This window comes from Zootoca vivipara, chromosome 5 (genome assembly GCF_965207765.1).
Source record: "Zootoca vivipara chromosome 5, rZooViv2.hap1.1, whole genome shotgun sequence".
Classification (NCBI taxonomy): Eukaryota; Metazoa; Chordata; class Lepidosauria; order Squamata; family Lacertidae; genus Zootoca; species Zootoca vivipara.
In genome coordinates this window covers 32,486,234-32,510,990 of record NC_142588.1, presented here as the reverse complement: position 1 = coordinate 32,510,990, position 24,757 = coordinate 32,486,234, and the positions used below count along the sequence as shown (strand labels likewise).

The 24,757-nt window shown below is 44.2% G+C and overlaps 1 protein-coding gene across 2 annotated transcripts; it reads right to left on the bottom strand.

Annotated features, from left to right (window-relative positions):
- On the bottom strand, positions 1–22,764 carry LOC118096648 (lipase member M). Of its 2 annotated transcripts, XM_035138711.3 has the most exons (10): positions 22,571–22,764; positions 21,332–21,439; positions 17,670–17,787; positions 16,745–16,943; positions 10,422–10,531; positions 9,117–9,256; positions 6,416–6,562; positions 4,370–4,441; positions 1,570–1,635; positions 1–256 (listed from the first exon to the last, which is right to left on the bottom strand). In XM_035138711.3, the coding sequence occupies exons 1-10, from the start codon at positions 22,571–22,573 to the stop codon at positions 23–25; spliced, it is 1,197 nt and encodes a 398-aa protein (XP_034994602.3). In that variant the 5' UTR covers positions 22,574–22,764; the 3' UTR covers positions 1–22. The 2 variants fall into 2 exon arrangements, with proteins under 2 accessions (XP_034994602.3, XP_034994604.3); XM_035138713.3 differs by lacking the exons at positions 17,670–17,787; positions 21,332–21,439; positions 22,571–22,764 and adding an exon at positions 17,417–17,659.
- Positions 22,765–24,757: the final 1,993 nt, after the last annotated feature.

Here is a 24,757-nt window from a genome sequence, read left to right as displayed (position 1 = left end):
TCCATTTTAGCAAAGTATTTATTTACAGAGACTTCCCCATCAACTCTATGATTTTGCTGTACATGAGTCTGGGGGCACTGAGGCCCCAGAGAAAATCCCAGTGGTTCCAGTGTGATATATTTTCATAGTAAATCAGGTTAGTGATACGAGGAAGTAAAAAGTCTATATCTCCTGGGGTTGCAATTATGTCATTCCCACCAAACCACACTGCAGTTGGCACAGTCATGTCCTCTATTTTATATTCGGGAGGAAAGCTCTGGAAAGTAAAAGACAGAGGATCATTAAACACCAATAAACACACAAGTGTTCTTAGTGACAGCACTGCCTATAGGGTGTTCACAGGCTTATATGAAGGGTGGGTTTTTCTTCATTCTAACTGGAACACTCGTAGTCTGCTAATATGCTTTGAATAGGGTTGGAGCTCACATACAGTCATACCTTGGTTTAAGTACACCTTGGTTTGAGTATTTTCAATTTAAGTACTCCGCGGACCCGTCTGGAATGGATTAATCCACTTTCCATTACTTTCAGTGGGAAAGTTCGCTTCAGGTTAAGTACGCTTCAGGTTAAGTACGGACTTCCGGAACCAATTACACTAATACCTCGGGTTAAGTATGCTTCAAGTTGAGTACTCCGTGGACCCGTCTGGAACAGATTAATCCACTTTCCATTACTTTCAATGGGAAAGTTCGCTTCAGGTTAAGTATGCTTCAGGTTAAGTACAGACTTCCGGAACCAATTGTGTTTGTAAACTGAAGTACCACTGTGTTTCCAAGCTTCTAGTCATGTGAGAGAAACCACAAGCACACAACTACACACGTCCAGGCCCTCCCTTCAGACTTTGGCCAAATGTGTGGAGGTCTGAGGTTGGATCCAGCAGAAGGGTGGGGTTGAAGGAGGAGCTAATACACACATCCCTGTGCCCACCATGCTCTCAGCTTGTGGAGGAAAACACCTTTAGGGATCATATTCACATTAAGTCAGCGCTATTGCATGATTGTGGTTAGATTGTTGAACTAGACTTGGAGACCAAAGTTTACATCCCCACTCATTCATGAAGTTCATGGAGTGACCCTGGGTCAGCCACAATCACGCTAGGCTTCCCCATAGGGTGGTTATCAGGAAATCATGTGAGGGGAGGAGAACCATGTGTGCGCCTTGAGCTCTGCCAAGAAAAGGTGGGGTGTATATAAATAAATGAATAAAATAATTGAGCTTTCATCTTTTAAAAAAAATTAAGATTTTTGCATTATCAAGCCCACATTAAGAATTTGAGCAACTTAGGCCTATGCTTAACTTTCATAATGAAATTGGGAAGAAATCTAAATGGTTAATATTATCTGGGTTGTGCTGGTACATGAAAAGTCTCATTTCAGACCCATTCTAAATAATTGTCCTTGATGTAGAGTTCTATTTTCACTGTAAATAATAATAATAATAATAATAATAATAATAATAATAATAATAATAATATAATGGTGCTGATAGTCAGAACCATTGCAAATATGTGCCCTTGATGCAGATTTCTATTTTCACCATATTTACTGAACAAAAATTGTTCTCTCTTACCTGGTTATATATTGCCTGATTCTCATTCCCGTAGTCAAACCACCTGAATATTCCCGTTTCTCTTAGCTATCAAAATAATAGGGAAACCATAAATATTATATGATACACATTACTGAGGATTGTGAAAACTCTACCGTTGAGAAAACTAAATCTACAATATTGTGGAAGGCAGCTTACAAAGTGGTTTACAGGGAATAATTGTACATGGCTCACTTTTTGGATTGTCAGGACAAATATTTCCGCTCACCAGGTCGGCCCAGCCTTCCTCTCTTCCCCATGCACTGTTCTGGGAGTTCCCCCAACCCCTGAGCAGATGTGGGGGAGATGTGGAATGTGCATTGGAGGAGAATAAGAAGGGGGGGGAGCCCAATTGCACTAGCAGGAGCCATTGCCCTGACTTTGGCCTGAGTGTCAGGTTAATTGAATACAGCCCCTATAACTCATACTTAGAAGCTTAATGCGAGGCATTAACAGCCTCTTATAAAGGAAGAACATACACCAGTGCTTAACACAGAATTAATGCACAGGTAAACTTACCTAATTTATTAAAAAGCAATAGTGAATGTCATGGTGGGGCTGAGCTGCTCACCTGGCCCCCCACTAGCAGAATTGCTGCAGCATCCCAGGATGGAGAGGCAGAAGGATGAGTGCAGTGCAAATGCGTTGCCAGGAGCACCAGGTTGGTACGCCACTGCATTTGCACTGCACCAACCTCACCACTGCTTCATCCCTCCCACCCCTATGGCTTGGTATGCAGCAGCAACTCAGCCAAAGGGAGGTCAGGTGTGTGGTTTAGTGTGGTGTAAAAACCATGACAGGATTGAAAGGGGTTACTGGCAGCATCCCATGAATGTGGGCTTGCCCAGTGCAATTCTTCAAAGTTTTGTTCAGTTAGAAATTGTTACTTTTAGGGGACATCTGAAGGCAGCTCTGTTTAGGGAAGCTTTTAATATTTAATAGATTGTTGTATTTTAATTACAGGTAGGTAGCCGTGTTGGTCTGAGTTGAAACAAAATAAAATAAAAAATCCTTCAGTAGCACCTTAAAGACCAACTAAGTTTTTATTTTGGTATGAGCTTTCATGTGCATGCACACTTCTTCAGATACACTGAAACTTCATACCAAAACTCATACCAAAATAAAAACTTAGTTGGTCTTTAAGGTGCTACTGAAGGAATTTTTGTATTTTGTATTTTAATGTTTTGTTAGAAGCTGCCCAAAGTGGCTGGGGAAACCCAGCCAGATGGGTGGGGTATAAATAATAAATTATTATTATATTATTATTACTATTGCCAAAAAGCCCCACACAAATTCTGCTAGAAAATAGAAAGCGCTCACGAATCGTATAATTTTTCTTGTAATTGGTGAGATTAAACGAGATCTTTCATTTTTGTTTACTGTTGTTAATCTAATTTCAGAGGCTAATTTTCCACACATCAGCATTGGTTCTCATGATGGGAAACACTAGCTTAATTTCAACTTCAGGGTTTGCTCCCCAGGGTGGAAGTTTTAGACATGAGCAGGGTAATATTTTTACACTGGGGTTTTGTAGGCACACCAGAAGGCACAGAGGACTCTTAGAGAAGAGCGGTTGCAATGACTGTCACTTGCATAGTAGAAAAGGGCAATTGCCTGAATTAAAATCCATCATACGTAGTCTCTATAAGGGCTGCGCACCAGATTTCGACAAGTCCCAAGCCAAACTGGGCCTACTCAGATGGATTCATGGATTGATTGAGTTGGCTTGGCACAGCCACAGTTCTCTATGGATTACACTGGGTGGCCTAACAGTGAGTGAAAGCTGTGGTTCTGTGGGGTGAGGAGCACTCAATGAGAAGTAGAGCAGGGGTGTTGAAGGTATTCTTCCCCTGCCTCCCTCAAGGCCATATGTCTAATAAGGGATTTTGAACTAATTAAACATTAGTCCCACTGTTGAACTAAATATGAGGTGGGCCAGTTGGTCCGTGGATTAGCCCAGCATGAGTCAGCCTGACAGAGAACCTGGATCGAGGTTGTGAACTCTGTAGAGCCATACTGCTAAAACAAGAGTGCAGAGTCTTGTGTTCCTCCTGATGTTGCTAGACTGCATATCCCATCATCCCTTATCATTGGCTGTAATACCTGAAAAAAACTGATGGGAGTTAGAGTCCAACAACACCTAGAGGACACAAAGCTGCACATCCCTGCCTGATAAGACCATTCAGTTCAAGTACTTCTATTACAAACGCCGGCTTGGATTCAAAGGTGTCCAGGAAGGTCTTATTTTGCTTGTCTTTCCCTAGCTCTAACTCTTTTCTGTAAAATCTTCATTTTCCTAATAAGGAATGGTGGCTGTCCCTCTTGCAATTTATCTCTACGGTAGTAAATATCCATGGGGGGTGAAATTTCTTTTTATGTGAAGAATGCCATTCTGAAATGAAGGCATTTGCAGAACAATCGGTGTAAACCTGTGATATACCGGTGTGTGTGTGTGTGGTAATGAGGATATATATATATATATATATATATATATATATATATATATATATATATATATATATATTCTCATTAGCAAAGACCTGTTAGCTCTGCCTACATAAAGAAAACCAGGATTTAAACTCCTATTAGAACAACAGTACAAACATAAAATGGCTTAATTTTTGTAGCGGCTTCCCAGGGAATGTTAAGCATACTAACTCTTCCATAATTCTTAGGTGGGAGCTTTGACAGTTTAGTGTTATATACAACCTATATGAATTTGTGATTTTTGAGTGTACATGCAAGCATAGAACTCTATTCTTCAAAGTGTATAACTCTCTACCTGTTTCCAGTGTACAATGTTTTTAGCTGATGTTCGATCTGGAAAGTGAGCTGCATATACATTCAGTCGGCTCTGCAAGTAAAGTTTGAAAAACAACACATTTTTTAAAAAAGAAGAAAAGGAAACAGAAAAGCTAGTGGGAAGAAGAAGAAAAACATCAGTTACCCTACAAATTAGTGCTACAATAATTGCTGGGGCAACTTAGTTGAGGAAAAAAGGGTGGGCTAGAAAGTATACAATTGTGCAGTTTGCAAAGAATGAAGAGAAGAGGGACATATTGGTCCCCCTTGCATTACAAGAACAAGATTGGCTTTAAAAGGGGTTAATACAAATTCATGGATGACAAAACTGCATGGCTATGTAATGTCTCTAGTGACAGAGGCAATATACCCCTGAGTAGCAGCTGCTGGAGAAAAGGATTGGGGAGACTGAGGCCCTGCTTGTGGATTTCCTATAGGAATCAGGTTGGCCACTATGAAAACAGGATGCTAGACTAGATGCAGGCATGCCAACTCCATGAGGAATCCCAAAGCAATTGATAATATAGTCTTGGGAGTTTGTAATAAGTAGAACAAAATTGGGGTGAAACACACCAGGCGTGCATGGCTTCAAATGTATGCGATCACTCCATGTTTGTTTTCTTTGCAGATGTTGGCATCTGTTTGTCTTGAGAAGCGGGTAGAGTGCACCTCTGCAGTGCGTTAGCTACTGCTAAAGTGACCTCCCTTGGGTGCAAGTCTGGGCAACGTGCATAGAGGCTGATGTACATAACAAGACCCCTCTCTCGGCCTCGCTGATGGGATTCAAAGGAAAGCAGATCAATACGTTTGGCACCAGCTTGGCTGCAGGAGTTGCTGGAAGGAGGCACACAAGGCACCATCCAAACTGTCTTAGGATTTGCTCAGCCTTTTCTTCTTCTGAAGATATCCCACATGGCAGCAGAGGTTTAGGATCAGTCTTTCTTTTCCTAGAGGGGCTACTTTCCCAGGTTGATGAGCCCCATCTGCCCCTCATTTCTCTCTACAGCATGTGCAAAAAATACCTTCTTGACTGTTGGACCCACTATGTTCCGCTCAATCTGCCGGAGCCTGTCTTCACATGCAGGGGAAGCCCCTAACACACTGAGGGTTTGAGACCCATCAACTACCCTCACCTGGTTTAACCAGCCAGTTGAAGCTGTTCCTGGAGTGTGGCCACTGCCAAAGCTGACAGTTTCTAGGAGCCACAAGTAAGAGATGAGTGCAGGGTGGGGACCAAAGGTGGACAAACTACCCCAGAAGGAACATGACATGTCACACCCCATCAGAGGTACTACCCCTCAGCGTACACCCCACACACCCCTCTTTGCAGTACAGAACATGTCTAGTTTTATTTATGCTAATTTTCCGGGTCTTGTTTCACAGGAAATATCAGTCGGCAGCTGCTCCATCTACTTCTCTCGCATGCCAAAGACAGAAATAAGCAGCTGGGATAGTACCACCTTATGGTGGTAATAGGGAACTAGGGAGATATATATCATTGAAAAAGGGACCAGAATAGGAACTTGAGCCATTTTACAAAGTGAAATTTGGGGAAGTGATTCCAGAAAACATTGGAAGTATAGTAGAAATGAAGGCATATTTGTTTGGGTTTGCTTGCTTGTTTGTTTGCTTGTTTGTTTTTTAAAAAACACTTTCTGGTCTGAAATTGGATCATATCAGGGCTCCAGACATGTGCAACCCCAACCCCCAAACCAGTAAAAGTCAGTGGGTGCAATGCTACACCCATTTCCATGACAATAAGTCCCATTGAACTGAATGAGACTTGCCTCTGAATAGACATGGTAGGAGTAAGCTGTGATAGGGCAATGCTAGGCACATGTACTCAGAAGTAAGTTCTCTTCTGCTCAGTGAGACTTACTTTCAATGCATATCTGATTTCAGTCTTCCTCTAAGTGAGCTTTCAATTTTTCATGGGGCTTTTCACCCTTGAAAAATGGAACCTCATGAAAATTCAGCAAACCAGTAATGACTTACAGTACTGTGATTTCTTCACACGTCTACATACCATATTTATATTTGTTAAATTGACTCCACCTGGAAGGAAAACGGTATATGCACAGCCCGTCTCCAGGAGCGCAACACTGCATAATGTGTTGATCAAGTATTTCAGAGCCTTTCGAACCACGTAAAATTCTCCTCTGACAAGCAGCCCCTGCAAAGATATGAAAGTTGTTACTTATACAGTATTGAACTTTAATTGTTTTTGTCTGACTGCCTTGCGCATCCTCAGCCCCTGTCAGGTATGAGAGGGATCCCTTCCAAGGCCTAAGCCAAGGTTCCTACACCTGAAATTCAACAAAGTTGTGGCCTAATTTCAAACCCATGCATTGTTGTTATGTCTCATTTCTGGGGGGTAGGCTCCAGGGACAGGGTTTAGCACGTGGACTCGCAAAAGGTGTTACTCATCTTGAACTTCCATTGTTTTTGTTTGCAGAATTAGCTGTGTCTCTAGAGATTTCCTTGTTGCTGTTTGCACCTCTTAAAAGGTTAAAATTGGAGAGTGGGAGGGGGCACCTCTATGGTGACCCCAATGTCCCTGCATGCCGGACCGGGGCACCTATTCCATCTCCAACCCTTCTACATTCAGTGAGAAAGCTGAAAGGGGATTGTAAGAGCATTCAGCTGAACATGTCTGGTTCTAATTGCAGGGAAGCTTGCAAGGATAATCTGCCTGGTCTACTTAACAAAGGAAGGTTGGGAGTGTGGATGGATGAATCTGACAATTACATTTCTCATTTCCCCACTCTAAAGTTCAGTTCTTCATATTTCCACATTAGTTTGCCAAAAAAATAATTGTTTTTTTTTTTAAAAAAGTCCACGTGAAAATGGTCATTGTCCATTTCCCAGATAAACACTAATTTCTACGTAATTCTGCCTAGCACACACAATTTTTATATAGCATTTCTCCAGAAGCTATTTTAATTAATGTACACATTTATTTGCACATTCTACTTCGGATTGGGGATTTTTGAGAAATGAGCAATTGTGTGCCAAGGCACCTGAGCCACAAAGTTCCCAGGAGAACAATATATGAAATATATGAGTTCAAATAGGTCACAACTTACCGCAATTGGTTACGGATGTTAGTGGTTTGGCTTAGGCACTGGGGTGAAACCGGGCTATATCTTGACTCCTGCCCGCCTGCAGGAAGTCCACTATTAGCACTATTAGGTTAACCACTATTAGCATTAAGGGCCCCGCGAGGGCAGGGGTGTCACAAGGTGGGTGCCCTGGGTGTCACCACTGGGGGGGGGTGACAAACTGGCATGTGGGGTCTCTGATATGCGTGGCTCGGTGCGCTGCAGGCCCCTCAGTGAGTGCCGCCCGCCAGTTTGTCACCTCCCTCAGTGGAGAAAGACTGGGAGAGATGCTGTGGCTTGGGATGCCTGCAGGCTCCGCACTGCCCCAAACCGTTTGCCTGCCACCTCCCCTCTCAGCTGTAGGTTGGCTGAGGGGGAGGAGGCAGGCAGACTCCTTGGAGGCCCGCAGAGCATCCTGCCCCTGCTGGCCCCGCCCCCACGCGAGCCACCCCAGGCACTCAATTGGCTTCCTCCGCTGCTGCCTGAGGGGTCCTCGTAGGGGCTGTGACATGGCCCTAGCCCATGCACAGACTTTGGACAGGATTGACACTCTGGATCCCTTTAACAGGAAAACCTTACTGAGGAGGGACAGGTAGTACCTCCCTCCCATCCAAACAAAGGCTCACCCAGTGCCTAACCTCAGAAAAGTTGTGACGATTGCCACTAGGTGGGCGAAAACCAATTGGCTGGTGCCAACTTGCCAAGTGGAAAAATTCCTACCCAGCCCCAACAATATAGCAATCGACAATTGTCCATCGCAAGGTCATATCTGAGCATAGCATGAAAAGAGGGTGGGTGGGTTGGGTGATCCAGCGATGGGGCAAGAGAGAGGGTAACGGCTGGCTGCGTCGTGGTTAAATCAGCCAAGGCCACACTCATATTGAGAGCTGATTGGCTGGTTGTCCCACGAGGGCAGAACCCCAGCAACAACAATGTGGCTGGCATGACGCAGGTAAGAGGTGGCAACCTTCCACCCCCTAAGCCGGCATCCTGTTGTGACCCAGCTGTCTGGGCCCAACGCCTCCCACTAGGAAAAGGTGAGCAGACTTTTTGCAGGGATGCTGAATTTGTTTGTATATTGTTTTCGAAAGTGAATATTTGGTACATTTGCTTATAAATGATATTAAAATTCTCCCCCATCCCTTTCTGGGTGTGCAGCAGACACACCTGACACATGCACATCCCCCCCCCCAAGAACTGATCTATTTAATCTTTAGTTTCTTTGTCTTTCAGTTTATTTTCTTTGTTTCGTTGACAGTGCAATCCACAGCTCAGAGTAAAGCCAATTGATGTGATTGGTTATCAAACACATTTTTAGTAGATGAAATTTTGCTGTGCATGAATTGCATGTGAATCAAATTTACCTTTAACTAGCATATTTCTAACTTGCCCTGCATTCCAAAAGATCTCGGGGGAACACAACATTTCTGCAAAAAAATATAGCCTGTTTAATTCTTCTGTAGATATATGCAGTTTATAGAATCTTTCTTTTCTTACACACAGTGCAAAAAAGGTGAGTAACTAGAAATAATTGCCATGAATTTGTGGGAGAAGTGATTTTTAGAGTCCCATTAGCTTTGCATTTCTTGATGAAATTTCAGTCATGAAATAGTGATTGACCAGTACCTTGGATGAGTATTCAGGAAGTAGGACATCAAATTTGAAAGGAAGGCTTGTTGCATATCTAAGAGAAATCACAGGAGCCAGGGCAAAGAATGTTTTGATTTTTTGAGACAGCTCTGGTATGGCTGAAAATGCTATGAGGCCTAAGGAGGAAGAGGGAGGGAGAAAAACCACAGTGAACATTTAAAATCATGTTAAGTGATTCTCCAGTTTACCAAAAGGGTATTTCCTGATCTGAAAGCAGAGATGCAGAGCCTGTGGCTGGCCTGATATTATTGACTGGGGCTGATAGAAGTTGGAGTCTGACAGCAATCTGGAGGGTTACAGATTCCCCATATGTACCCTAAATGATCACTGCAGCTGCTGGGAGGAAATTGAAGGATAGCAATAGATCTAGCAAGGATGGAGAAACCTGAGTGCCACCTCTACCACTGCAACTTTGAAGCCACTTGCCAGGAAAGGAAGGCAGTGGATGTGATTATTCTGTCCTCAAAATAAGTTTTCCCCTTAATTATATGCTCATCAGGTGAATGAGCAGATGAACTCTGCCCCTAGAGCTACCAAAAACTAAATATCCGTAGCTGTTCTAGACTCTGCACTCAGATCCTGTAGGTCTTTCTTGATTTAAGAACTGGCATCACTGTACCGCAATGGAAAGATAGTCTAAGGTAAATGGTGCAAGCACATTTTCTTGTTACTGAAAAGCCTTTAAATCAATCTCACTCTGAGAAATTGTGATCTCTAGGCGTACGTATGCAGCACGGCCAGAGTTCTTATGGTAGATGATGGGGCACATTTTAAGGTTCCGTCACCTAACTTCAGAACTTCTTTCCTTCCCTCTTTTGAAGCTGATGGGTGGTGGAGACAAGAGGACTAGTTGAAGACAGGCCATTGGGTGTATCTTACATTCAGGCTGGTGATTTCTGACCCCTATCTATCATCTATCTATCTATCTATCTATCTATCTATTTTCATAATCATTTATTTAAATATCCTACCTTTTCTTTGATGGGACTCAATGTGCTTGACACCCTACAACTTTCTCTACCTAAAAAACTGTCTTCCCGCTTTTCCTGAAAATCCCTATGTACTCTATAGTGGAGTCAAGCAAGGTCACAAAGGGAATACAGACACAACAGTGCCAGGGTTGGAGCAAGATTGACCCCCAACACAGAAAAGGGGGGTGAGCAGCTTATAGTGGAACAGCTGCCTCTAGAATCCAAAACAGCAGAACACAGGACAAAGTGAGCAACAGAGACTGCGGGGAGAGGAGGGAGAAAGAGAGAGGATTGTTCCATTTTAACATACCAATGGTAGCGCCTTCAGAGTAGCCTATATAATACAGTTGCTTCTGCCCAGTTTTCTTCAAAATAAAGTTGATCACTGCTGGAAGGTCATACATGCCGAATTCATGGAAACTGAAATAGCAATTGGGAAATAGGATTGGGCTTTTTAAATTTTATTGCAAAATTAGTGACTCCTATGAGCTCACAAATATTTCACCTTTGCGCCGGTCTGCTCATGAAGTGGGGTGAAGCAACTGCCTCAGGTGGTGGAAGCCCCTGAGGCAGCAGCCTTGCAGGTACCCCTCACACCTTGCCACCTTCACCACTGGGGGAGAAGTTGTGCCAGCACTGGCATCCATTTATGGTGAGATCTCACGGAGCATGAGGGATCAGGTGAGATTTCAGTGAGATCTAGCGAGATTGCACCATAAACCAGTGCCAATGCAGCTTCTCCTCCAGTGGCGAAGAGAGCGTGGAGGGTGGGCGGAGGTGGTACCAGTGGAAGTGGGCACGTAGTGGAGGTGCCAGTGGAGGTGGGTACACAGGGGCAGTGCTGGCAGTAGGGGGGTGCTGCACAGGAAGAACGGGGCACCACTTCCCATTTCAAGTGGCGAAATGGGATGCAGCACCCCTGTTTTCCCCAGAGTTTTGTTTGATATGTGTGTGTGGAATGAGATGATGGAGCCACCATCTCTACTCCTCACTTTATTTTTTTTTAGCTGTGGGTACCAGCAACAGAACATCACTAAAAATCACACACACACACACAGAGAGAGAGAGAGAGAGAGAGAGAGAGAGAGAGAGAGAGAGAGAGAGAGCAAAAGAGTTGCCTTCCCACCTGAATCTCATGAAAGGGAATCACACATAGAAAAAGGCTGAGTGTGAAGATCCCCAGTGACTGCCAGTCTGTGGGAATGTTCAGGAATGTGGATGAGGAGATATTGTTTAATATATCCTATCCCCGCTTGCGCTAGCAAGCACAAAACTTTAGCAGAGTAAAAACATTCCCCTTTTGCAAAATACACAGCAGAAGAACGTTTGCGCAGGCTTGATTTAAGCCACTAAAATAAAGTGTATTTTCCTGGTATTTCCCCTTTTTCCCTCTTAAAAGAAAAGACACAACACAATGCTCTTAAAAGTATAAAAGATGTTTACTTACAAGCATCTCGAGGTACAGCACACTCAAGAGGTAGACTTGCTTAGTTAAAAGGTAATATATACATTGTGAAGTTCACTTATAAGAAGTGAGACTCCATCTCATCTCTCTCTCTAGGCTGGAGGCCTTGAGGGAGAGACTCACTAAGATGTGTGTAGTCCAAGAGGTCTGGTCCAAGAGAGAGAAAATGGCTGTTTCCTTCAGGATTTATCTGCCACTTCCTCAACTCATTTGCATGTGAAGGAAGAGGAAACTACGTTTAGTCATATCCTCCTCCTCAGTCCTCCAAGTGGACTATCTAGGGATTGTTGTGACTTGACTGCACTTAACCCTTTGCATCCCACAAACCCCTTCTCAGGCAATTCACAACATACACAAAAACATACATAAACAACTTTAATCAACCACCCAAGAGTCCCAGCTTGCCACGAAGATCCTGGAACTTCTCTTTTGGCAGGGGCTTTGTTAGGACATCTGCAGTCATCTGGTCAGTGTTGCAGTAACACATTTCAACAAGTCCATCCTCGATCACCTGGCGTATGTAGTGGTACCTGACCCCAATGTGTTTGGTGCGTGCAAGGAACTTTTCACTTTGTGTCAGCTTCATACTGCTCTGATTGTCCTCCATCAAGCTGACAGGTCCCTTCCTTGGCACGCCAAAGTCCTTCAGGAGTTGATCCAGCCAGGCGATCTCTCTGCAAGCTTCCGAAGCCGCAATGTATTGGGATTCTGAGGACGATAAAACTATACATTTCTGTTTATAACTTCCCCATGCAATAGCTCCGTCCCCATACATAAAAACATAACCACTGGTGGACTTATAATCCTTATTATCCCCAGCCCAATCCGCGTCAGTATACCCAAGCAGTTTAGGGTCTCTGACGGCTGGCAGTTTTAATTTACAGTCCATGGTTCCCTTTAGATAACGAACAACCCTCTTAACACCAGCCCAATCATGCTCAGTGGGACAACTTACTTTCCTACTTAGGATCCCCACTGCACTTGCCAGGTCAGGTCTGCATGTGGTAACCAAATACAAAAGTTTGCCGATCGCTGACCTGTATTGCGTGTTGTTTGGCAGCAACTTCGAACCTTGTTGATTCTTCAAGAAGTCTGTGGCCATCGGTGTCGCAACTGGGTGTGCGTCCTGCATCTGCATGCTTTCAATCAGTTCAGTTATCTTTTGCCTTTGGCTGAGTAAGAACGATCCATCCTCTTCTCTCTCAACTTGAATTCCCAAGTAGTATTTCACTTTTCCAAGTTCCTTGACCTCTACTTCCCTGTTGAGGTGTTTGACTATGTCTTTATAGTCCTTCTCATTTGACGTAGAAATTAAAAGGTCGTCAACAAAGGCTAAAATGTACGAAAACTGTCCATCCCTTTGTTTGGTGTACAAGCACTTATCAGCAGTCCCTTGCTTGTACCCAAGCTGCACCAGCATCTCATGAAGTTTCTGGTTCCAAGCCCTCGCTGCTTGCTTCAAACCATAAAGTCCCTTCTGCAGCTTGCACACTAGATGTGCCTCATTTGGTTTAATGAAACCTTTGGGCTGCTTCATATAAATCTGCTCAGAAATTTCGCCATGAAGAAAGGCTGTCGCAATGTCAATATGGTAAACCGACATTTGCTTAGATGCTGCAATACTTAAAAGTAGTCTGACACTGCTGTATCGAACTGTCGGTGCAAACACTTGATCGTAATCCTCACCATACTTCTGGGAAAAACCTTGTGCCACAAGCCTAGCTTTGTAGCGTTGCACCTCCCCTTCTGAACCCTTTTTAACTTTGAACACCCATTTACTTCCAATTGCTTCCTTACCAGGAGGTAGTTCTGTGAGTGTCCAGGTCCTGTTCCGATGAAGTGCATCTATCTCCTCCCGAGCAGCTTTCCTCCAGAGACTGGCTTCATCCGGTGGCATCCTCTCTATCTCTTCCCATTTGGAAGGTTCCTGTGGAGACGCCGACCTTGAAAGGTAGGACAGCCGTAATGGTGGAACACCTCTGTTGGTTCTGGATGAGTGTCTGACCTCTGGTCTTTCGACCGCATCAGCTTCCTCATCCTCCTCCAGCAGTGGCATATCCCCATACAGCTGCTCCTCATCCTCTTCGTCTCTGGTGCTGCCAGGGGCCTGAACCTCCGCGTCTTCTCGGGTGTCACCTATAGGGGGTGCTACGACACTAGAAGGTGGATTAGTGCTTTGTATTGGTTCAAGAGGATAAAATACAAACTCCTCACTTGTTGGTTCCAGACTTGCTTGATCCCTTTTGCTTGGTTGGGCCATCCTTGTCGACTGGTTCCGCTGGTTCTCTGAAATATTAAGCTCATATACACCGTCCTTTAGTGTGCCCTGAGCACAAACTTCATCATGCTTAGTCACAATACATTGCCCTTTTTCAAATGTAATTTTAAATCCTTTCCTGTCCAAACTGGAAACACTCAGTAAGTTGCAATTGAGTTTTGGTGCAAACTTAACTTCAGTCACTTTTGTATTAATTGTCTCATAATCTACGTTGAATTGCAAGTTCACAGTTCCTGCACCAAATGCCTTTACAATGTTGCCATCAGCAATCTCAATTTCAGAGGATTCATCATTATTAATCTCATTAAAATACTCCTTTTTATAACAGAAATGAGAACTCGCTCCACTGTCAAGAATCCACTTATTGCGCTTATTTTCACGATTCTGGACAGCTAGACTCCTCTCCTGCATCAACATGGTTTGCTCACGACTCCCCTTCTTAATGCCTTGTGGTTTTGAGGGGTGGGATTCAACTTCATCCCCATTTGAACCCTTGCAGTTCCTTGCTATGTGGTTTTTCCCATTGCATCTAAAACAAATTATTTCTCTAGATGTCTCTCTGGACTTTCCAAAATGCTTGGATGCATAGCTGCTATCCTTCCTCCTTGGATTCCTTTCTTGAGAATCAAGGCTATCTCTGCATTCCTCTCTTAAATGGTTGATAAGCTCATTAAAAGTTAAATCCTTTGTGTGATCCATTATACTTTTAAAAGGAGCAAACGTAGGTCCCAATGATGCAAGCATAAACGTTACTTTAGTCACATCATCAAAGGCTCTGGGAGTAAAGGCAATTCTTTGAACAATCTCAGAAAAATTCTTAAAATGCTCTGTAAACTCTTCTCTAGAATTCATCTTCAACTTGAGTAACTTATCCAACAAATATCTATAGGAACTCTCTGTAGATTGTGCATAAATGCGTTCAATGTCCTCTAGGATCTTAGATGCATCATCTTCAAAATTTATCATCGATAGATGCTCATTCCTCAAACTGCTCAAAATTATGTGCTTGGCTTCATCATTTTTAATACTCCAAGCTTCTATCTTGGCTAAAGCTTCTGCATCGGTTCCTGTAGGCTTTTCTTCCTTAATGGCCTGCAGAACACGCCTAGCAGCAAGATAAACTAAAATGCGCTGCTTCCATTGCACAAAATTATTGTCATCAAGCAGCATAAGACTTGGTCTTGCCTCACTACCAAAACTGGAGCTTGCCATCTTAAAACTTCAAAAATTTCCAAAATTTCCAAAATTTAAAATCTTTCAAAAATCAAAATCAAAATCTCAAAAATCTCAAAAATATCTTCACTACCTCTGAGCTATCTCAGTGCTGCAAACTCTGAGGGAGGGGAGGGGTAGTTAATCCCCCAAGCACACTGCAGAACAAAGAGACCATGTGCTCAACCAGGAAACTCTAACTGGAAAAATCCTACACAGCTCAAAATCACAATCCAAATCAATCCTTCAAAAATACACAAAATACGCAACTCTGGGCCGCAATAACCCTATGTGGGAATGTTCAGGAATGTGGATGAGGAGATATTGTTTAATATATCCTATCCCCGCTTGCGCTAGCAAGCACAAAACTTTAGCAGAGTAAAAACATTCCCCTTTTGCAAAATACACAGCAGAAGAACGTTTGCGCAGGCTTGATTTAAGCCACTAAAATAAAGTGTATTTTCCTGGTATTTCCCCTTTTTCCCTCTTAAAAGAAAAGACACAACACAATGCTCTTAAAAGTATAAAAGATGTTTACTTACAAGCATCTCGAGGTACAGCACACTCAAGAGGTAGACTTGCTTAGTTAAAAGGTAATATATACATTGTGAAGTTCACTTATAAGAAGTGAGACTCCATCTCATCTCTCTCTCTAGGCTGGAGGCCTTGAGGGAGAGACTCACTAAGATGTGTGTAGTCCAAGAGGTCTGGTCCAAGAGAGAGAAAATGGCTGTTTCCTTCAGGATTTATCTGCCACTTCCTCAACTCATTTGCATGTGAAGGAAGAGGAAACTACGTTTAGTCATATCCTCCTCCTCAGTCCTCCAAGTGGACTATCTAGGGATTGTTGTGACTTGACTGCACTTAACCCTTTGCATCCCACACAGTCAGCGTAGACAGTACTCGGGTAAATGAACCATGTTTACTTGAACCATGAAGCATGCCATCAGAAGAAATACAGTCCAACAACGTAATCCATTCTGGAAGCCCATTTGGCTTCCGAAATGTTCGACAACTGAGGTGTGGCTTCCGATTGGCTGCAGGAGCTTCCTGCACTCAAGCGGAAGCCATGTCGGACGTTCGGCTTACAAAAAAGTTCAAAAACTGGAACACTTACTTTCAGGTTTTCGGCATTCAGGAGCCAAAACATTCCAAAACGGAGGCATTTGGGAACCGAGGTTTGACTATACTTGGAAATTTGATTAATATTACCTAAACCACAGAGCCTAGGGCTTGCCGATCAGAAGGTCGGCGGTTCAAATCCCGTGACGGGATGAGCTCCTGTGTTCGGTTCCAGCTCCTGCCAACCTAGCAGTTCAAAAGCATGGCAAAGTGCAAGTAGATATATAGGTACTGCTACTGTGGGAAGGTGAACGGTGTTTCTGTGTGCTGCTCTGGTTCGCCACAAGCGGCTTAGTCATGCTGGTCATATGACCTGGAAGCTGTCTGCAGACAAGCGCCAGCTCCCTCAGCCTATAGAGAGAGATGAACATGCAACCCCAGAGTCGTTCGCGACTGGACCTAACGGTCAGGGGTACCTTTACCTTTTTACCTTCATAATTTGGGACCGTATCACAGCTGACTAACAACCTACGTCCCAACGAATAGGTCAGCATAGTCGAAGTGTGAGATGACATTGTCAATGGCTGTAAAGCTGTTCCTTTTTTGTTCAAACTACCTGAAATCCCAAAATTCATCTTGGTCCGTTGACAAATGCTGGTGTCTCTGAGACCAGCTTGATCCTCTGCTGTTCCCCAGCCAAACATCATAGCCAGCATCTGCTAATATGAATCCGAAGCTGTTGTTGGCCATATTTTCAACCCAGAAGCTAGCTTCTGAAAACAATCCATGTTGCAGCAACACAACAGCCTTGGGACCTGTTTTAAAAACAAAGTATGTTTTAACAAAGCAGTTGAGAAATTCTGTGCCCTGGTAACAAAGATGTTTTTGTTGAATCTCCCATATTCCTAAAGCATTCTTTATATTACAGTACATTGTATCCGTAAGTTGGTCACAGGGCCGGCTCTAGGTAGACCCCCGGTGGCGCGGTGCAGCAGGGCGCTGGGCCGGTAGGCAGGGCGCTGGGCCGGTAGGCAGGGCGCCGGGCGGCAAAGCCGCACAGAAACCATGCTGTGCCCTGTGAGGGCGGGGGCGCCGGAGCGATCTCCGCCCCTCAGCGCCAGGGCGGCCGACCTGCTTGAGACTGCCCTGGTTGGTCAGGCTGTGGCCTCATTCAATGGCATGGATTTGAGCCTTGATTGTAGAGTCGGCTTGTTAGCAAAGCGCAATTCAAGCATTCAAAATATTTGTGAGAGATTAAACTAGGAATGGGAGACAGGCAGGCACCCACCAGCCATGCTCCCAAAGCTCCAGCCAACACTGGATGTGTCTGCCCTCTCACTGTCTTTCCTGGAAAGTCTCATGGGAGCTTGGAAGCATGCGCTGCTCAATGTGCTTCCATGCGCTTCCATGAAGATGCCTCCATGTGGTTCTGGTAAGTCAGGGTTCTCACTTATGGGGAGGACTATAAGTGTGTTCAGCTGATAGACTACGGATTTTGTTGCTGCTGCTGCTGCTGTTGTTAAACACACATAACAAGATACCTCCCAGTGGAAGATTTTTTTGCCCAAAGGGTATTCTGTTAATTGTCAAATAATAGCCATCATCTGTTAACACTTCATACTCTTCACTGGGGTATCCATTGTAGGAAATCTGCTCACTCTGAAAAGAAAAAAATAAGAAAAAAAATGCTGAGAGCTTTTTTATTATTATTAAAGATTTACTTGATTTGCAAAAATATGTCCAATGTCTCTCGTAACATTTTTACAAATCAGTTTCATTTGTTGAGACATTGGGAAGAAAAGGGGTAGATGGGGGAAAGATAGGTGGGGTCAGGTGACGATGTTTCTATTTTACTTAATATATGTGGTTTTTTTTGTCAGCGTCACTTGTTCTCTGCTGTTCGCTTGTGTTCCTTTGGTGGTGAGAGATCTTGGGGTTGGCCTAGGATATGGTTGTTCATTTGTGGTTGGCTGTAGTGTTCTTTGTTTCATGTGTGAGTGGGGTGTGTGTGTGTTTTGGATCAGGTTAGACATATTGATTTGTACAACTAATCCAGAATGCGGCAGCTAGACTGGTGACTGGGAGCGGCCGCCGAGACCACATAACACTGGTCTTGAAAAAACTACATTGGGACGTTTCCGAGCACAATTCAAAGTGCTGGTGCTGACCTTTAAAGCCCTAAACGGCCTCGGTCCAGTATACCTGAAGGAGCGTGTCCACCCCCATCGTTCTGCTCGGACACTGAGGTCCAGAACCGAGGGCCTTCTAGCGGTTCCCTCACTGCGAGAAGCAAAGCTACAGGGAACCAGGCAGAGGGCCTTCTCGGTAGTGGCACCCGCTCTGTGGAACACCCTCCCATCAGAGGTCAGATAGATAAACAACTACCTGACATTTAGAAAATACCTAAAGGCAGCCCTGTTTAGGGAAGTTTTTAATCTGTGATATTTGATGTATTTTAATGTTTGCTGAAAGCCGCCCAGAGTGGCAGGGGAAGCCCAGCCAGATGGGCGGGGTATAAATAAATAAATAAATTATTATTATTATTATTATTATTATTATTATTATTATTATTATTATTTGCTGTTGGTGGATTTTTGTCATTTTCTTGTTGGGCTGTGTATGTGATAAAGGGGAGCCATACCGGGGTGAAGCCGTCTTCTATTTGTCCCCATGTCAGTTTCAGCTTATTGGTTATTTTTTCTAGTAAGGCTGTTCCCCATACTATTTGGTACCATTGGTCCATGCTTACTCCTGACAGGTCTCTCCAGTGTCTGGTTATGGTGTTTCTGGCTGCTGAGAGTAAGTGGGTTATGAGTTCTTTGTGGTGTAAGTGGACATTATTGTCTTGGAAGATGTTTAGTAAGGCCAATTCTGGGGCTATTTCTAATGTTTGCTTGGTTATTTTACGTATTTCTCGTATGGTTGTTGCCCTGGCACACTGCGCCACCGGGGGTCTACCTAGAGCCGGCCCTGCACAGTCTCACAAAGAGCTGCAGTGAGAGCTGCTCTGCCTGAAGCCCATACAGTCAAATGACTGGCAGGTTAGTGATACCTGGATGTTATAACCAGTGGCGGAGGAAGGGGGGCGGTGGGGGCAGAATCGTAGAGAAGCACCTTTGCAAAATAATAATAATATGGGGGACCCGACCCTGTCGTCCCTTGCTTTTCTGCTCCCTGATCTCCGTGGAGATGAGAGTTGGGGGGGGGCTCTCCAACTGGGGAGGGGCCATCCTATCTCTGTGGGTCTCCACGTGCCAGAGACAACCAGGGAGTTCTCTGAAGTTGGCCAGGAAGTTGGTGGCGAGGAGGAGGAGTTCTGAAGAAGAGGGGACTGAGTGATTGGGGAAAGCTGCCTGCTTCTGAGACTGGAAGCTATTCTCCTTTTCAGTGCCTGCTTTGGAGAAGAGAGGTCCTTCACAGAAGATGACTTCCCTAAACCCTTCTGTTCAGTTTGAGCTGAAGTCACAGTTGTTCTCTCTGCATCTGCTTTGGTTCTCTTTTCTTCCCCTTTCCCTTCCTTTCTTTTTTTTTTTAAAAAAACTTTCTCACAGATCACTCACTACGCGGGCATTTTGCTGGTCTCCCACCCCCTGCCTTATTCCTTGATTGGAAGGACGGAGGAAATTTTATGTCACATCGTTTGATGAATTGAGTAAGAACAGGAAGAGCTGTTTGACAGTGGAATGGTAGCTGGGGTGGGGCACGCTTGCCATGTCTGGAGAAGGAAAGGCAACACCGGGCAGGGATGGAGGCCCTCGAGGGAGGGAGCGCTTGGAGAGGAAAGGGAGCTGGGAGAGAGAGAGAGGCAGGCAGGCAGGTGGGACATGGCTGGCAAGGCGGTTGGCTGTGAGAAGAGCGCTTCCTGAACGAGGGTGGGGCATGGACGGGCAGGGAGAGCAGGGCCTGGCAAACCGCGCATGCACTCGGCCACAGAAATGGGAAGGGGACACACCAGCATCACGATGCAACTCAACCCCACTCAGTTCCACTACACAGGCAGCATCGATTTCAGCTGGCATTTTGTCACCCCCCTCATGATGGCACCCGGTGCAGCCCACCCCCACCGACCCCCTTTCTCTGCCACTGCTCACAGGCCACTGGCCCAGGATCAAACTCCCCCACCCTGTTACCCATTCCTCCTCCCTCCTGGTGAGCCTTGTCAAGAAGTCTCTACGAGGCTCATGATACTAGGAAGAAAAATGGACACACTGTGTCCTCCTGTTTCCCCAGGCTCATCGGTATCACTTCAAGGAATAGTTTTGCATTTCCCCTTAGCTTGTCTGTATTTTTTGAGAATTTTAAGGAAAAACCATCTTCCACAAAAGCTGCTGCTTGCCTTCTATTACTGTGCCATACAGAGCGTGCTCACGTACGGTTTATGTGTGTGGTACGGAAGCTGTATTTCTCAGGATAGAGCAGGGCTGTGTAGAATTATTAAAACAGCAGAGAGCATTATTGGCTGCTCACTCTTCACCTTAGAACAAATCTACACAACCAGGTGCCATAGAAAAGCACTAGACATATCAAGAGATCCAACGCACCCTGGTCACCATTTCTTTCAGCTCCCGCCATCGGGACGGAGATATAGAACTATGCAGGCAAGAACGAGCCGTCTCAGGAACAGTTTCTTCTCTAGAGCGATTTTGGCCTTAAATGGAAAGCCTGGACTTTGAAGTCATCTAATTATATTTGTTATTTGTATTATATTTACTGTTTTTAATTAGGTTTTGAAATTTTGGATTATGCGGAATGCTTTATCTGAGTGGATGTAGCAACCGAGTAATTTCCTTGTTCCCGCAAGGGGACAATGACAATAAAGATATCTTATCTTGTATGTCATCACTCCCAATTGCATCTCCCCACCCCATGGTGACCTGGGATTCCCACTCCATGATGACAATAAAGATATCTTATCTTGTATGTCATCACTCCCAGTTGCATCTCCCCACCCCATGATGACCTGGGATTCCCAACACGGTGCCCTGCGGATGTTGTTGGACTAGAACTCCCTGACCATTGGTCCCGCGGGCCGAGGTTCATGGGAATTGGAGTCCCATAACAGTTGCTTGAGGGCACCTTGTTGGCTACCCCTGTTCTAGACTGGGGAAGGAAAGACAGAAGGAACAAACGTTGCTCTTCTGCATTTCAGGTCCATCTCAGGCCTGCCTCTGCAATATGATTAATAAAGGATTGCGTAGCTTACGACATTCATGTGAACTTCAGGATTTGCAACTCTTCCTCTCCTACTCAAGTCTTCTAGGATACCAAATAGACAAGCAAGTGCAAGAAACCACCACTTCATTCCATACATCTATTTTATAAATGGGATGGAAGAGGAGACAACAAAGTAAGGGGGGAGGATCTCACATCAATCAATTATGCTAGCAAAATATATACACTTTATTCATTTATTCCAAAATGTATAAACTGCTCTACATTCAAAGAATGCCTGAGTAGCATACAAAAATAGACTATATAGATGGCCATTTTAAACCTAGTACAAATCATGAAACAACCTTAAAAACATGATGCCAAAGTTGCAAAAACCAAGGAGGCTAATTTGGGAACAAAAGTTTTCAACCAACATCAAAATATAGAACTTGCTTCCTTTCTAGGGCAGGAAGTTCCAGGGAACTGGAGCAGCAGTGCTTAGAAAGACATGCTCAAGTCACAACATGCTCTAGGAACAGGAGCATGTGTCATCATGAACAAATCTTCATCCACAGATCTCAGCGACTGAGGTAGGCTGCACTGGGAGAGATGGCTTCTCTGACCTCTTAGTCCATAAATGTCTGCGAGTTTATACAAAAAGTAGTCAAACCTTGAATCTAACCATGTAGCAAACTGAGAGCCTGTGCAATGCTTTCAGCAAAGGTTTTCCTAAATAACTTTTGGGGGGGGGTACTAGTTGCAGCTGCACATAAAGCACGTTACAGAAATCAAGGTTAGAAGTTATCATTCTGTGGCTCACTTTTGGCAAGCTCTCTCTATCAAGGAACAGTAGCCCCTGGCATTTCAGTCAAAGGTGGGAAAGGGGACTCCTAGACAGATCAGTGGGTCATTCGCACATGCACCAATAGTCCCTGACCATTGGTTGGGGCTGATGGAAGCTGGAGTCCAGCAACATCTGGATGGTCACAGCTTCCACCCTCCTGCTTTAAGGCATCTTTAAAAAAAGTTGCTAGCTACACCATACCTTGTTTGACTGCTGTTGCCTTTTAAACTCTGACCCCATTAAGCCCACTTGCTGTTCCTGCTTTCCATTTAAGTCTGTCTCCTTTGAGAGCACTAAGGAAGGACCAACATCAAACTTCTTAGCCATTTATAGGAGATGCTGACTGTTTCCTTAACTGTCAAGGCTATGAACATCTTTGATGAGAGCCAAACATTAAGAACTAAGAACATTAAGATTTGCCAGACATAGAATAAGTGACCATATTACCATTCTGAGTCCTCTTGCTGTGCTTTGGCAGGAGCAGGGTTTTCGAATAATGCTTCCTTATGTGCAGCACCAACTTTAGTAACCACCAGAAATACGCCTTCTTCATGTTGCACAAGAAGGGATTTCTTTATATGCTAGCCTGCTCTTCAGCATCCATTCTCAGCCTCCGCAACATAGCACTAATGCTGTGGCAACTACTTTAGCTATTAGACACCTTCATGGAATACAATGGCACAACGTTCGTAGTAAATGAATACATACCTCTTAGCTCCCAATTCATACACGCCTCAGAAAACACACTAATGAGATCAAGTGGGCGGCAAGGGAGGAGGCTTTGCGTGGATCCCCATGGTTTGCTTTGAGACTTATTTGTAATGTTGTGACATTTTAAAATGTTATTTGCATATCAGTAGTCACTGCCACGTAAAGGTCGTGGCTGCTTCTCAGCTGGTGGGGCAAGGCCACGGTTGAGGTCCAACACAGATTCCCGCGGAGGGCACAGATCTGGCTTGGGCATGATCATGGAAGGCTGGCCATGTTGACTGCTGGGCCTTGCCTGCAGTTGCAGCCGTAGCGGGTGACCTTGTGGACATGGCTTGGGGGGGGGGTGGACTGGGAAGAAGACTGAGGGCGGAGGTTGTCCTTCTGGTCCACTCCTGGGCATAAAAGCCGGCTGCACGCAGGCCCCAACCTCAATTGGAGCATGGACTCTGATGAAGACAGGCGTTGCTGGAGACTCTTGAAGAAGCTGAAAAGCTTCGAAGATCCTGGGCCATGGAAGCAGATGAAACGGAGATTTAAAGGCCAAAGAGGTTTTTCTTTGACAGTGGCAGCAGGCCGGGGGAGCTACCGAAGAGCAGCAGTGGCAGGTCATGGTGGCAAGCAGAGACCAGGCACTGGGGTGAGGGCTGTAGACATGCGTTCTACCCTCCCCCCCTTTTGGCCTGTGCTGAACCAAAGGCATTTAATGTGCCAAGCCTGTATGGGGTGGGGGTCTGTTGGGGCTTCAGGGGGGCAGCGGAAGCAGCTGCACCAGCAGTGAAGGAAGCAATCTTCCCCCACTCCCTCACAGCGGAACACTGTGCTGCAGGGGAGGTTGCACAAAGATAACCCCACCCTCTCCCCTATAAAGGGGGTGCTGCCCTACTTGGGTGCACTTGGAGTGAGACAGCAACTGCTCCTTGCTTTTTTTTTTTTAAAAAAATCATTTTTATTAGTTTTTCAACAAAGAATACAGAATAAAAATAAGAAAATACACACTAGAAAGAAAAGAAAAATACAGATAGAAATACATCAAAAAACATAAAAATACAAAAACTTCTTACATCCTTACTAATATAATTCTTGTATCAGTGACTTCCTCCTTCCCTCCCTCCACGTTTCTAATAGTGACTATATCAGCACTCTCGTTTTCAACATTCTTCACTTTTTCTAATACCAAACTTCATATAATTATTATCAACTCTATTCTTCTCATAATTCTTTACTGTTATACATTAAATCTTATATACTTAAAAAACGCATATCTTTCTCCTTACTTCTTTAAACTAATGCTTCTATAGCTTCTTTGAACTTCCACTCCCTTACTACCCATTTTTATCTTATAATTCTTTTCCAAATATGTCTTAAATTTCTTCCAGTCTTCTTCTGCCTTCTCCCTTCCTCTGTCGCGGATTCTCCCAGTCAGTTCAGACAGTTCCATATATTCTATCAACTTCATCTGCCATTCGTCAATCGTCGGAAGATCTTCTGTTTTCCATGACCCTGCTAATACCATTCTAGCAGCTGTTGTGGCATACAGAAAAAAAGTAATATATTTCTTTGGCAACTCTTTCCCTATGATACCGAGTAGGAAAGCCTCTGGTTTTTTAACAAATGTGTTTTTCAACACCTTCTTCAACTCATTATAAATCTTATCCCAGAAGCTTTTCACTCGGGGGCAAGTCCACCACATATGGAAAAAGGTTCCTTCTGATTCTTTACATTCCCAACACTTATTATCCTTTTTATGGTAAATCTTTGCCAATTTCACTGGTGTAAGATACCATCTGTACATCATCTTATATAAATTCTCTTTCAAAACATTACAGGCAGTGAAATTCATATTACATTTCCATAACCTTTCCCAATCTTCTACCATAATATTATGACCTATATCCTTTGCCCAATCAATCATGACCGATTTTG

Excerpts from the sequence above, each read along its gene's own strand:
- LOC118096648 (XM_035138711.3), bottom strand. Across the intron at positions 10,532-16,744 it reads GATGAATTTTGGGATTTCAG|TTTCCATGAATTCGGCATGT; the intron begins GTAGTTTGAACA and ends TTGCTATTTCAG. Across the intron at positions 1,636-4,369 it reads ACATTGTACACTGGAAACAG|CTAAGAGAAACGGGAATATT; the intron begins GTAGAGAGTTAT and ends TTATTTTGATAG.